The following is a 14,809-nucleotide window of genomic DNA, read 5'->3' on the forward strand; positions in this document are numbered from 1 at the left end:
AGGAGTATGTGACTTAAACGACTATTGCTTTCATTTTAGCCACATAAACTGGAGGATTCATATTTCTAGACAAAAAAGATGTGAGAATGAGTCTTAAAATGATTCTCATTAATCAGAACAGAAAACTTTTTTTTTTTTAGTGAGGAAGCTTGGCCCTGAGCTAACATCTATTGCCAATCTTCCTCTTTTTGCTTGGGAAGATTGTTGCTGAGCTAACATCTGTGCCCATCTTCCTCTATTTTGTATGTGGGATGCCACCACAGCATCGCTTGATGAGTGGTGTGTAGGTCTGCACCCAGGATCCCAACCCTCAAACCGCGGGCTGCTGAAGCCATGTGTGCGAACTTAACCACTATACCCCCGGGCTGGTCCCCAGAAAACTTTTTAAAAGCCACTTGGTTTCAGAAACCTGGTGAGGATCCGTGCACAGACTTCCACATTTGGGCCTTCAGAACAGGGGTCCCCTCAATGTTTGTGATGGTGCAACCTTGTCAATGAAAATTGAGCACACACTCCAAGTGGGTATATATTTATTTATTTATATCATTATATCATTCTACTAATATATTAGCATACATTACAAAACACGCAACAAGAAATAGTAAAGTATGAAGAAAAATTAAACGGAGCTCTAAGGATGCCTCTCTCACCTCAGTGGACGGTCTGCCTCGTCCCTCAGCGGCTGTGGAGAACCCTGCTTTAGAACCCGGGTTTTCAGCCTAATGCTTTCAACTGCAAATGCCTCCACAGACTGCCGTCCGAGGGTCTGTGCAACATTTTCCGGTGAGAGGGTTCACAGGTTTCATAGGATTTCCAAATCGTTCTGTAAGTCATAAACGCTTCACTCTCAGTTTTCTAGAGAACGAACGAAATTACAGCGCTGTTTTTTTAAATCGAGGTGTAATTCACATGGTTAACCATTTTAAAGCGAACAATTCAATGGCATTTAGGGCAGTCACAGTATTGTGCAACCACCACCTCTATCTTATGCCAAAACATTTTCATCACACCCCCCGCAAAACCTGTACAGATTACATAGTTGCTCCCTAATTCCCCTCTCCCTCCAGCCCCTGGGTAGCCATCAGTTTACTTCCCAACTCTGGATTTACCTATTCTGAATGTTTCATATCAATGGGATCACACAATATATGACTTAGTCTGTCTGACTTTTTAGCTTGGCATCATGCATTCGAGGCTCAGATCCTGAGTGTCACAGCAGTCACGATGATGATGATTAGAATGAGAACACAGCAGCACAGGCCGAAGGCCCTGTGTGCAGGCCTCTGGGCTGTGTAGGGATAGAACATCTCGCTTGAGAGGGAGTCCTGGACTCTCTTCTCCTGGCGGTTGGGGTTTGCTCCTGGGCTCCAGGAGGTGGGGAAGCTCGCAGCCTGTGTGGGCGCAGAAACCCAGGGGGTGGGCGCAGAAAACCAGGGGCTGGGTAATACCTTTCCTTTCTTCGCTGCATCCGCGGAGGGGCCACTCCTTGTGGGAGAAGGCTTGTGTGTGGTGATGCTGAGGGAGATAGGTGAGCCTATCGTGAGAAGTGGTGGATACACTGGCGACTGCACGGCCATGCCTGACCCCCGCTGAACACAGAAGCCCTGCAGACATGCCTCGCAGTTGTCACTGTCATGTGGCCCTTCAAGAGAGATTTCTCGGATCATAGGAATCTCTTCAGTCAACTTAAATTCTTCTCCATAGCACTTCTTCAGAATTCGGACCACCAGGTTGTTCAGGATCCTTGAGATGTTCTCATTCGTGAACTCAGGAACCTCAAACGGAGGCTGGGAGCACTTCTGACATCTCTGGGCAAAGACCCTCATCTTCACCCGGCCCCTGGACTTCACCTCACTCCAGTGCATGTGGAAAAGGACCTGAACTCGGGCAGAGGCCCAAGTGCGGGAGCACGAGGAGCACTGGAATCTGTGGACACAGAATACAAGACCTCAGCTTGGTTCAATATGGCCGAAAGGTGGGCTGTGCCAGAGGAAAGAAGGAGCTGCTGACAACACAGAGAGGGACTTGACTGGGGTCCTGGATCAGCAGGGGAAGGAAGTACAGAGAGACTCATTCCTATCTCTATTGTGCCACCAACACGCTCTTTGACCAACAGGTGTCTACCGTGAGAATAGCAAATAGCAATCCATCAGAGCTGGAAGGGATCTTGGGTGACTTCTAAGTCCAACATGATCATTTTAGAGATGAAGCACACACTGGGAACTCGTCATGCCCAGAGACCCAGTGGGTGTAAGAGGCAGGACTAGAACTCCAGTCTTCTGATCCCAAACCAAGGCTTCTTCAAATGCAGATTTAAGCGGGTCCAAGGCTCCAAGAGCAACAGTAGCCATTAAATCAGCCCCAAGAACCCGGAACTGAAATCTACAAATGGATACAAGTGCGTGTTGGTAAGTGCTACAGTCTGAATGCTTGTGTCCCCCCCCAAATTCACAAGCCCAAGGTGATGGTGTTGGAAGGCAGGGTCTTTGGGAGGTGCTTAGGTCATGAGGGTGGAGCCCTTGTGAATGGGATTAGTGCCTTTATAAAAGAGATCCACAGAGCGCCCTAGCTCCTTCTGCCATGTGAGGATATAATGGGAAGTCTGCGACCCAGAAGAGGGCCCTCACCTGACCAGCTGGCACCCTGATCTTAGACTTCCAGCCTCCAGAACTGTGAGCAATACATTTCTGTTGCTTATAAGCTGCCCAGGCTGTGGTACTTTTTAAAATACTGTCTTATGACTAAGACAGTAAGTCACAGACCCACAGATCAGAGAGGGACCCTAAATAGTCCGCTGTCCTCGGGAAAAGCATTGCTTTGTGCCTCAGTTGCCCAGGGCCCCCGATCTGCCAGTATTACAGGGAGATCGCAGTGTCCAGCTCTCTCTTCTTTTGCCCCTCTCCAACCCGATTCATTGCTCAAGGTAGCCTGAAAACCTTTATACACCTCATGCCCCTGGCCTCAGACAGGGTACGAGAGAATGACGCCTCATCTCAGCAGAGAGGAGGGCAACTTTCTGAGCAATAATAGTTGGATGTCAGGACACGACAGGACAGATGGAGAGAAGGGAATCACATGGCTGCCCTCAGGATTGGAATTATGGGACAGCAGAGGGCTGCAGTATGGCAGGGACCTATGGTGTTCGCCAAATTATCCATGCACTGCCTCCCATTTCCCAGCCCCTTTGCCGTTAGGTTGGGGCAACGTGACCGGTTGGCTAATGGGATGTGGGCAGAAGTGATACATGCTACTTGCAGCTCTGGCGCAGAAGCCCTTGGAACATCCTCTAGCTCTCTCTTTCTGTGTTGGTGCCCCTGGGAGCCATGCGTGAGGTTAAATCACTGATATTTCGGGGTTTGTTACAGCAGCCAAGCCTAGCCTTGCCTGGCTTGAAGCACAGGAGCCCATGAAGTCTGCGACGGTGAACTGAGGGGGCTGGCAAGAATGAGTCAGTCGGGTTTCCCTCCTGTATTGATTCTAGCCTCACCTCACAGGGTGAACGTAAGGATGAAACGAAGGGAAGATGCCAAGAAGCTCTGACACTGTGAGTGAGATGATCTTGCTGGGAGCCCTTCAGAAAGTGATGCAAAGGGCCCCGGGCTCTGTTCTGCTGAGCTGAAGTCCCCTGCCCTCCCCCGGGTCATGCTGCTCTGCTCGTGTGCCAGCTCAGAGTTCAAAGTGCTCAGAGAAAAACGAGTTCAGAGTTTGCTATGATGCTGCTGGCGCCGGCTCCTGGCCTGGGAAAACCACAGGTCGCAAGAAGAGGAGAGCTCTGCTTCCTCAGCCCAGACCTTCCCCCAGAGAGGGGACAGCGGGCAGGCAACCAGGCCCTGCCTCAGTCCCGAGATAGAGTCCCCGGCCCCCACCCCCTGTGCAGGTGGACAACCTCCCATCCTTGGGGCTCTGCTTTCCCACCTGGAAAAGAGAAGGTGATTCTTTGGGTGACTTCTAAGTGTCCTATTTTAAGAAGAGCCCATTAGCTCAGAGTAGAAAGCAGTAAGATTGCTGTGTTGCTCAGCTCCGCCTGTCCTCTGCCCCCTCCCTGAGGCGGTCTCCTCAGCGCCCAGGGCCTCTCCCTCATGGGCTCCATGATGGACCCGGGGTCTCCTAAGGCTGGGAACATATGCAGTGAGCTTTGCTCAGCCAGCTCTCCTGCCATTGAGCGAAACAGCCACCATTCCTGCCCTTCTTTTTGCCTCGCTGCCCCTCGCCCTCACTCCTCGCAGCCTCATTTCTCTGAATCTAGGCCTTAGCCCACACCACGGCCCACTCCTGCTATTGTTTGTCGGTTCATTGTAATAAGGAAAAAAACTCTAATGAAGCTAAAACTTCTGATGATAGGCACCTTACTTCCTGTAATCTTCCTGGAATGGAACAAGAAAGGTAACAGGTATACACAGTAAGAAATAAGCAAGAATGTTCTGGAATAGGTATCCCTGTGTTCCCCACTCACCTGGCAAAGCCCCACTGCTGATACTGTGTCCACCCCCGCTTCTGAATGCCGGGAAGAAGGCTCTCATCTAGTCTCAGGGTCCATTTGTGCCATGGTTTCACCTCCTGAATTAATTCCTGAAACACCTGCTTCCACACCTCCTCGTTCTGCCCCATCGCTGCTGCTATGCTGAGCCGGGTGGGTCCAGGTCTCCCGGGCTCTGACGGATCTGTAGCAGGACATGAGGTTTCCCACTTCAGACAGCAAGGGCTCAGATCTGCTCTCCCTTTGTGTACCTGGCCTGGGCCTGGGTACCAGGTCTTTGCCCTGAGGACAAAGGTCAGTTGAGTCTAGCTCCAAGTTCAAAGAGCACTAGGCTCCACAGGGAATTTCAAAAGACACAGAATGCATGGTTTCATCCATCAAAATATCCCCAGAGGAGAGTGCAGGACGCATGTCAGGAGGAGTGGGTCTCAGGCGGGCTCTGCTGTTTACCTACCTCTGACCGGGAACTCAGTCTTTTCCCATCCTTTCTAACATTTGAAAATCCTTGTCCATTGGGCTGCTGTGCTCATGATCAGGGAGCAGAGAACGAAGAGGGATACGGCCGCGATGGAACCTCCCCCGAGTTCCTGTGTCCCTGCTCTGTGTTCTTGACTTCCTCACTCGTGCCGAGTCTCTGTAGGACAGTATTTTGCAGACACTAAGCTGGCCAAGTCAACCCCCAAGGCCAGTCTTCCATGCACTAGAAACCAAAGCTGATGCAGTCCCTGAGATGAGGCTACAAGGTCCCCACATGGGTGACAGGCCAGCGGCCATACCCCAGCGTGCTTCACTATCCCCACTTCCTTGAGGAGAGGCTGGAGAAGGAGAGAGAAGCAGGGGCAGACTACCGGGTGGGTGCTGAAGCAGGCAACAGCCCAGGGAGGGTGGACCAGATTCGGGGTGTCTGCATCACATGGCCCGGTCCACGGACATTGACCTCTGTCGCTGACTACCTCCCAAGAGGAAAGCCTCACCCTTGGCGAGTCCTCCAGCCTGGCAGCCCCCGTCTCAGCTCAGGCCCACATAACAGCCTCTGCCCTGGCCTCCCCACTGGCTCTGGAGCTGTGCTGGCCACTCTCTACACTGCAGCCTGAGGGTCTTTCCAGAGGCAGAAACCCCCACCTACACAGTGCTGCTTAGCGTGGCATCTGGATGCCTCACAGGCTACTCCAGCCAGGCTCATCCTCCCCTAAGCCCATATCCACCCTACACCCTAAACCCCAGCCCCTTGCTCGGTGCCCTCCTCTGAACACTACTGCCATCCCAGCCCGGTGCCTCGCACTCATGTCCACCCCACCCACAGCACCTGCCTTCCCTCCATCACACAGCTCCTGTCCCTGGCCTGGGCCAGCCTCCTGACTGCCGCTGCAGGGAGCAAGCTCAGCGAGGTGACAGGGCTCCCTCCCTCTCCCCACAGCAGAACAAATGCAAACACTCTTCCGCATCACAGAGTAGTTCAGACAGAGCGATGACCAAAACAAAGAATTGGTCTTCCTTTCTGGTCTGAAATCGTGTGTGAAATCGTCATATCTAGTCCTGTTTCATTAAAACAGGTCCTTGAGGGGCCTGGCCCATGGCGGAGTGGTTAAGCTCACGCGCTTCACTTCTGCAGCCCAGGGTTTTGCTGGTTCAGATCCTGGGTGTGGACCTAGCTCCGCTCATCAGGCCATGCTGAGGCGGCGTCCCATATAGCACTGCCGAAGGTCCTACAACTAGAATAAACAACTATGTATTGGGGGGCTTTGGGGAGAAGAAGAAAAAAGAAACATTAGCAACAGATGTTAGCTCAGGGCCAATCTTTAAGAAAAAAAAAGCAAAAAACAAAACAAAGCAAAAAACCTACCATCCTTGAAAGTAATTGTGCAAGGAGCTCTTGAAAGACACCCAGATAGTCGAGTGTTTCTGTGTCACATAAAAGTTCCCTTTAGCCTCTTGCTCTAGTAAGACTATTCTAATTGAAAACTCTGCATTCTTAAATGATAGAAATTTTTGAACATAAGTATTTAAGAATGCGAGAAAGTCTGTCACATTTAAATTAAAATAGGCTAAATGGCTTTCCCCCTATCATGAGTGATGTCATTTACCTGATTTTCCAGAGAATCCTGGGTGGGGGTGGGGGGATGTCAAGGTTTAGGAGAACGCACGCAAGCTCGGCAGGGCTGAAGATAGCTAGATGTTCAGATTTGTCAGAGCAGCCTTCTCTCTTCTCACTGGGACGCTGCTCCTCCCAGCCCCAGAAGCTCCCACTGAATTGGTCCTGGCATCAGCACTTCTAAAGGCCTCCCAAGTGAGTCTACTGCATGGTGATGGTGAGACCACGCTGGGCGGCTGAAGGGAAGGCAAGCCCGGGGAGATCCTGGTCAGCAATCACAGGAGAGGGAACAGACCCACAGCCAAGGTGTCCCTCCCTCCCGCCATGCTGAGGCAGACGCAGCAAGGCTTACGGGAGTTTTTAATGGAGTCAATCTAGGGCTGCCTGGCCGCATCCACTGGCTGGGTCAGATACTTGGCAGCAGGCCACAGGGAGGGACGGTGCGCTCTAGAAGGAAGAGGAGGAGACAGAAGAGGGTGGGAGGGAGGGAGGGAGGAAAGAAAGGAGGGTGGAAAAGGAAAGGGAGCGGTTTGCTGTGGCAGCATTTGGCAGCCTCCCAATCCACCTCCTTCCCACCCTGGCTGCTGCTGCTGCCCCAGAGTTCAGCTGCTTCCTCAGTGGCCTGACCGTGGCAGCCTACTCACCCTCTGGTTTTGTTTCTCAGTATAACTTTGCTCAGATCAGAAATTAACCAGATTTGGGGAGCCCTCTTAGTCAATTTCTCTCTTTCAACTTCTTTCTCTGTGCTCCTCCCACCTACTCTCAACTTCAGGGCAGATTAAGAGGAGATATACAAAGGGGGTGAGGTGCAGGGGAGAGAATCTGGATGGGAGGCAGAGGGTCTTTGGTCTGGGGCCCTGATCAGCGGTGTGACAGAGGACAAGTCACTTCAGGCTTTTTGAGGATGAAATGCTTGACAAAAACAATTTCCAGGACTTCATTTGGAACACGCTGAACTCTCACAGAGACCCATCCCCCCTGGAAACGGATGTTTCTACACATAAATACAAGTTTGTCTCACTGCCTCTTATCTGGCCAGGGTTGGCTGGGCTCTGTCACTCCCTTCCTCGCGGGGAATGGCTGTGGCACATCCCTGCACATCATCTCAGCTTCTAACCCAGAGGCCATTCGCCCTCAGGCAGGGTCAGGGCTCAGCCTGGACACTCGCTGTCGCTCTTTCTGAACACTGGGCTGGGTCCTGGGCCTGCTGCTGCAGGGAGGCCATCTCTGAAAGCTTGGGACATGCACAGAGCAGGAAAAATTTGAGTCACTCAACACCCACATTCCCAGCGGAAATCAAACTGCCTTCTTGTTTTATCTCATATTGTAAACGTGTCCTTTTCGCGGTCTATTTGTACTATAGTTTTAGAATTTTTGTTGGTGAGTTTGTGTTCTAAGTGGTCCTGAAGCGCCCTGTTGAAGTGCTGTCTAGTGTTCTTAAGCACGGAAGGCTGTGATGTGCCTTACGGAGAAAATGGGTGCGTTAGATAATGTCCATTCAGGCATGAGTCACAGTGCTATTGGCTGTGAGGTCAATGTCAATGAATCAACAATATATACAAAATAAAATATCTTTAAATAGAAACAACATAAGGTTATATATTGATCAGTTCACCAAAGTGTTGTTACCAGAGGCTCCCTGGGACCTAACTCTGCATTTCCCCTGGGAGCAATGTTTCAGTATTTGCTAATTCAGTGTGTGTGGCAACATTATAGAGCAGAACCACTGTAAATAACAAGAATGGACTGTATTCCCCTTTGTCCACCCAGTGGTTTGCCTTCCCTCCGGCCTTTCTATGGCAGGGGCTGGGTTGGCAAGGTTAAATCACTTCTGAGCCTGCTCCCACCCTGTGTGTAGGGCCTGGGTCTTGCTTGATCAGCAGAAACCCCCAGATCCATTGCAACCATGTGTCCTTCTGGCTCCCTTCTGGGCAGGCAGCCTAGCTACAGGGATTTGTAACGATCTGGGCCTGGCCAGCCCAGATCCTCCCTTATCCCACGAGAAGAACATTGCATCTTACAGGGACAGAGAGCCCCTCCATGTGAGCTACTGTTCTGGGAACGCTGTTGTTACCAAGGACAGCCCTTTGGCAAGCATGCAGCCTTGGTCTCTCTGCCTACTTGAGCAAGCTTCTCTTGGGGGGCGGTTGCGAGCCTTCACATTACTTCCGTCCAGCCGGCCGCCATTGGACACTGTTCCTGTAAGTAAGGCCCAATAAACCTGTATGTCTCCTTCGCAGTCTCCAGTTTGTTTCTTCAGTCTGTTGGCACAATACTCAGCCGCCCTAGCCCAGCTGGACTTGGGGCGGAACACTATGACCCAGTTTTTGTCCAGAACATTGCTAACTGCTAGTATAGTTGGCTAGTAGCATTTGACCCTGCAGGATCTCCAGTCCTCTGCCAGCCTGCATCTTACATCTATGTCACAGAGATCAGAGTCCACAGTGGCAGCTTTTTACCAGCCTGGCTTCTAAACAGGTGGTTAGGAACAACAGGAAGGCCTCCATGCACTCCCTCACTCTGGCTATAAATGATAGAATCCACTGGAAATCTAGCCATTTTCTTTTCTTCTTCTTTTCCCCAAAGCCCCCCAGTACATAGTTGTGTATTCTAGTTGTAGGTCTTTCTGGTTCTGCTATGTGGCTGGATGAGCAGTGCTAAGTCTGTGCCCAGGATCCGAACTGGCAAAGCCCTGGGCCGCTGAAGCAGAACGCACAAACCCAACCACTCAGCCACAGGGCTGGCCCCAGATCTAGCCATTTCTGACTGCAATTTCTTTTTATGCCAGTGTACCAAATTCCCTGGAGTTTGGAGAACGGTGGATGTATTCCAGGAAAGCAGCTCCACTCCATCCTCAGCTCAGTGCTTTCCAACCTGATTTCCGACTTCTAGCCTCCAGGACTGTAAGAGAATACATTTTCATTGTCTCCAGCCGCCCAGCCTGTGGCGATTTGTAAGGCAGCCCCAGGAAACTAATACAGAGGGGTTTAAGCCCTGCTGGCCTTTCCCCACTGTCTGAGGGTTGGGGCCACCTGCTTGCTTTTCCAGCAGGTACAAGGACGAGGAAGCAACTTCAGCATGTAGCGTGTTCCTTCCTTTTCCTACCTCCCACCACGTCCTCATTATTTGTTGGAATGATGAGCGGGGACCTTCATTATTTGTTGGCTGGACAATTTTAATAGTCCCTTAACTCACATTCTTTCCCTAGCATTCCCTCTCAAAAATCATCCTTTACAGAGTTGCCAAAGAACTCTCTTTAACATCCAAATGCCATGCCCAGGCCACGCTGGCTGCCTCACTCTTCCTCGAACATGATGAACTGGAGCATGGGCCACTCAGTTACTTCCTCCGTGTCGCCCTCAAATGTCACCTTAGTAGGGAGGTCTTCCTTAATTTCCCGAGATGCGACCTCCTCTCCCACACTCTTTCCCTCTCACATTCTATGTTTGTCCTTTTGTTTGTTTGTTTTAAAATTTCATCCCAGCATAGACTTAGTTTCTAGGGAACCGCCAGTCTAAATAGGAGAGCAGGCAAAGTCCGTTCACTGGAACGGTGCCTGGGTGCTCGATAATTACTTGAATAAATGTTGCATGAATTCCGTCCACCTTCTGTTACCCTCTGTAGAACTATCCCAATCTGGGGTCAGTGTGGGAGGAGGGGGGTTGAGGATGGTCCTGCGATCGTTCTTATCACAGTTTTTAGAGGGCAGCTGTCCACGGTTTCTGGACCTGTGCTTTCTCTGGGGGATCATTTGTGTTTCCTCTCTGATAACTTGCCTCTTTCTTTTGGGTCTTCCTGGGACGTGTCCCATTCCCGATGTGGTCATCCTTAAACAGTTCCCTCTGTTTGGTCAAGGAAGGCCTCTTTTCTCTTTCAAACCTGGCCATCTTGGCCTCTATGACCTTATTCCCCAAAGATATTATTCCGTAAGTCAAGTTTAATAAAAAAATGCCTTCCACTATTTTTCTTTCATTTTGCGCTGCTCTTGTGATAAATGCAAGAGCAAAAAAAAAAAAACAAAAAAAAAACTTTATAAACCAATTTAGTTCTTCCTTGAGACTGATAAAATCCTAACCAGTCTCCTAATCAGTAATTCCTAGGGACAGACTTTCCCATCCTTGGGACTTTTCAAAGTTCTATTTGAACCACTAGTTTTATTTTCATTCAGCTGAGGGTTTTTTTTACTTCAACCCAGTAAAATGACTTGCTCTTTATATTATAAAAGTTTCCATTTACTGATGTGAAAATTAATAAAGGGAAACCTCATTTAAAAATGGAGTCAGGAGGCCAGAAGGGGGAGCTCTCATGCAGTACCTCTCAAGGTCAGTTATGGGAAAGACAGCCAATTACAGACCCCAACAGAAAGAATTTGTCAACAGGAAGACAGTCAATTACAGTCCCCAACAGAAGTTGTCAGAAGGAAAGAATAGTCAATTACGGGAAGAAATCTACATTGCATCCCAAGCAGAAATCGACTACCCCAATGAGAACACATCATCACCTTGAACTCTTGCTTTCCTCCAATGGACTTTCATTCAAAACAATCCCTCCCAATTTCCTTCTTTTTCTCTATAAAATAATGTTCCTTTTCCTTGTTTATTGAGTTTGCCTATGGTCGGCCATAGCGTGCGTATCCCAAATTGCAATCCTTTGGCTATTCATGAATAAACACGTTTAATTGGTAAAAGAACTGGCTGTTTTATTTTTAAGGTTGACACTGATTATCTGTTCATTGACTGAAATTCATCATCCTTCTGAGTTAAAATTTGCAGCCTGGACCAGGGCTTATGTAATGAGCAGTCCAGAACCGACGTGAGACCAAGTGACTGGCTACATGAATCCCTTCCCCGGCACAGCCGTTGAGGGACCTCAGTGGCACCTACTAACGTCTAGATGAGATGTACAGGCTACAGCTGTGCACAGGGCTGCTCTGAGGCCCCGAGGTGCTGACTCCGCAGAGCCCCCACCTGCTCCTGCCATGAAAATGGGGAACCCCCAGAGTGGGCAGTGGCCCTCACTGTTCAGTCCCTTTGCCTTCTCTTGGAGCATGTTTATTTGTGTTTTGAGTTTATTTTTTTCATAATTCTGTTGTTAATGATGCAAAAAAAGTGAAAATGTATATGACTATTATTTTAAAGTAAACATTATTATTAAAATGTCTAACACAGCCCCTCCTTCTGTTAAAGTAGTTAAACAAGGAGTCCATTGGACTGAAGTGGCTCTGATAGTCACCTTGGTCACCTAGGTAAGCAAACAAAACCTAAGCCAGAGTCAAAGCCCTGGAATCTGGGAAAACGAAACTTAGGAACAATCAATCACAACAAGCCAACTAGGCTTTGCCGACTTAGGCAACTGCTTAAGCTATAGCCAACCAAATAATTTCCTTGCTGAGCTTCTCGTCTTCTCTATAAAAATCTCGCCCCTGGTTCCTGGCAGTGGAGCACACCTAGCCACTTTCCATTTGGTATTGCCTGATTCAAACTGATGTATGCTCCAATAAACTCTTGAAAATTTTAATATGCCTTGGTTTGTCTTTTAGCGTTTCTTTTACTCAATAGTATGTATGTGAGATGCATCCATGTTGTTCCACGCAGCAATAAGTTATTGATTCCCAATCTTGGATATTCCATTTAATGAAAACTGCAATGTATTTATCCACACTGTTACCAGATACAAACATAATTTCTTTACCTGCCACTCAAGAGGGGCCAAATAAAAACTGGAACCCCAGGCTTATGGCAAGGAAAGGGTTTTTATTTTGGGTGGTATCAGCTGGGAGATGAGAGTGAGCCCTCAAATTTGTCTTGTCTCCCCAAAAGATGGGAGGCAAGGGGGTTTTAAAGGTTGCAAGGAACATGGCTGCTTGTAGGGAGGGGGAGCCTATGGCCTTGCTAGTTGGTGCTTTCCCACAAGCCTGCATCTGACCTTGTGAGGCTGTTACCCAAAGTTCGGTCTCTGATCCTAATGCAAATCCAAATAACGAGAACAGAGTCTTGGGAGGAAAAGGAAAGGCTTTGCTTTGCCAGGCAGAGGGAGCAAAGCAAAGGGCCAGGGCCCTAAAAGTTGCTTGCTCCCCGTTAAGAAATGGGTAGGGGTTTTTATTTGGGGTTTTAGGTAGGGAAGGGGGGCCATGGACTTCTTGGTCAGCATTTTCCCATTGGCCTGTGTCTGGGGCTGCTTCCAGCAGAGGAGACCAAGGATTTCTCAGATAAGTGTCCTTGGCTGTTTATCTCCATGGTGGAAGGTAGACTCGGACGTCAGTAAGCCAAGAAGTTGGGCCTTGGAAGCTTCGGCTTCTTGATATTCTCTGGACATTAGTTTCTCTGTGAAAGAACTTCAAGGTCCTGGGATTAGCTACAAGCCCAGTTTGAGGCCATCTGGGCTTTAAAAATTTGTAACTTCTGTTTGGTTGTAAAGCTCAGGGAGTCAGAGGTTAAAGAAACAAATATTTGCACATGAGTGTAACCAAAGACCCAGGGAACTGGGAATGAAGGCTTTTAGTTTTAACCCCATACATGCTAGGTTCATTGTAGGGGAACCACTACCAGGGCTGATATTAACTAAGAGCTGGTAACAAGGCTGTCTGCAGAGAGGAGGATAGCTAGATAAGGGAATCCATTGTAGGTGGGTGTCCTTGGTTGTCTGCCTCTGTGGTAGATGATGGATTCTGGTGCCAGGAAGTCAAGGAGTAAGAAGGGAAAGGGGATGAGTGCTTTGGTTTTAACTCCATATATGCTGGGTTTAATGTAGGTGAACTGATATCAGGGCTGGTATCAACACTACTGTTGTTGCTTGTGTGGGTCGTTTCCAGTGTTTGATTATTACTGTGCATATGCTTAGACATGTCTTTTTGTTGGGTACCTAACTGGGGAAATGCGTGCTCATAGGGTATGCATACGTTAGCCTTCAGTAGATGTGCCAGTTTTTGAAAGTCTGTGAGTTTCTCAGCTGCTCCAGTCCTCACCCACACTTGGTGTCGTCATTCTTTTAAAATTTAGCCTTTCTAGAGGGCACGTAGAGATATCTCAGCATGATTTAAATTTACATTTCCCTGATTACTGAAGTTGAGTATCTTTTCATAATGTTGATAGATCATTTGGATAGTCTTTTTTGTGAAGTACTTGGTTGCGTCTTTTCCTCATTTTAAAAACCAAGCTGTTTATCTTTTCCTGATTGGTTTGCTGGAATTTTTAAAATGTATTTTCCATATTGGTTCTTTTTCAGTTACATGTGTGACAAATATATGTCTCATCTTTCTGCTTTGGAGAGCTTTATGATAATAAATTTAAATAAAATAAATGCTTATTACCTAAAATAAATAAAGCAAAACCCAGAGGAAATAGTTAGCTTCCTAAAATTATAGAACATTAAAATAGACAACATCTGAATATTCCTATAATTATTAAAGAAAACCACAGAAACTGATTTCTAGGTTCTGTGATCTAGGTTTGTGTTCTAGGTAAGTTCTACAAAGCATTCAAGGAAAAGATAATTCCAATCCTACACAATTTTTTTCTACATGTCATAGGAAAGGAAGTCACATTTGATAACTCATTTTATTAGTACAGTACAACCTTGATTCAAAAGATAACCAAGAAAAATTATAGGCCAATGTCATCTAAGAACTTAACTAAAAAACTCCCAAACCCACACAGATAACAACAAAAAACCCCAACAAAGTTAATCTAGTAATGTATTTATTTATTTTTTGGCGAGGAAGATTCGCCCTGAGTTAACCTCTGTTGCAAATCTTCCTCTTTTTCGCTTGAGGAAGATTTACCCTGAGCTAACATCTGTGCCAGTCTTCCTCTATTTTGTATATGGGTCACAGCCACAGCATGGCTTGATGAGTGGCATAAGTCCATGCCCAAGATCCCAACCCACAAACCTGGGCCACTGAAGCAGAGTGTGCTTAACTTAAACACTACACCATGGGGCTGGCCCCCAGCAATGTATTTTAAAATGTATCTTAACCAAGTTGATTTTATGCTAGGAATGCAAGAATGTTTTAACAGAAAATATATTATTGTAATTCACCACATTAACATATAATCTTTAAAACAGATGTGAAAAAAAATGGTATTCAGTAAAATCCAACATCCACATAAGACGCAAAGAAAGAAATCTTAGCGAATCAGGACTACATGGGAATTACTCTGCCTGATTGAGTAATAAACCCTGCAGGAAAATCACTCCACGAGGTGAAACAATAGCAGCTTATCTTAAAAACCAGAAATGAG

At 47.8% G+C, this 14,809-nt stretch overlaps 1 protein-coding gene across 12 annotated transcripts; it reads right to left on the reverse strand.

The window, feature by feature from the left end:
* Window positions 1-513: 513 nt before the first annotated feature.
* Window positions 514-7,188, reverse strand: RTP3 (receptor transporter protein 3). Of its 12 annotated transcripts, none has more exons than XM_070238899.1 (6): window positions 6,922-7,046; window positions 6,562-6,805; window positions 6,073-6,189; window positions 4,932-5,111; window positions 4,454-4,661; window positions 514-1,926 (listed from the first exon to the last, which is right to left on the reverse strand). In XM_070238899.1, exons 5-6 carry the CDS (start codon window positions 4,606-4,608, stop codon window positions 1,197-1,199), a joined length of 885 nt encoding a protein of 294 aa, XP_070095000.1. In that variant the 5' UTR covers window positions 4,609-4,661; window positions 4,932-5,111; window positions 6,073-6,189; window positions 6,562-6,805; window positions 6,922-7,046; the 3' UTR covers window positions 514-1,196. The 12 variants fall into 12 exon arrangements, with proteins under 12 accessions (XP_070095000.1, XP_070094995.1, XP_070094994.1 ...); XM_070238894.1 differs by having other exon boundaries at window positions 4,454-4,759; XM_070238893.1 differs by having other exon boundaries at window positions 4,454-4,759; window positions 6,073-6,217.
* Between the last annotated feature and the right edge of the window lie 7,621 nt (window positions 7,189-14,809).

Source organism: Equus caballus, chromosome 16 (assembly GCF_041296265.1).
Source record: "Equus caballus isolate H_3958 breed thoroughbred chromosome 16, TB-T2T, whole genome shotgun sequence".
Classification (NCBI taxonomy): Eukaryota; Metazoa; Chordata; class Mammalia; order Perissodactyla; family Equidae; genus Equus; species Equus caballus.

Bases quoted from the DNA above. Each gene is read 5' to 3' on its own strand.
- RTP3 (XM_070238898.1), bottom strand. From the start codon at position 4,608: ATGGGGCAGAACGAGGAGGTGTGGAAGCAGGTGTTTCAGGAATTAATT. The intron at 1,927-4,453 runs GTGAGTGGGGAA...CTGTGTCCACAG, and splicing joins CAGCAGTGGGGCTTTGCCAG to ATTCCAGTGCTCCTCGTGCT.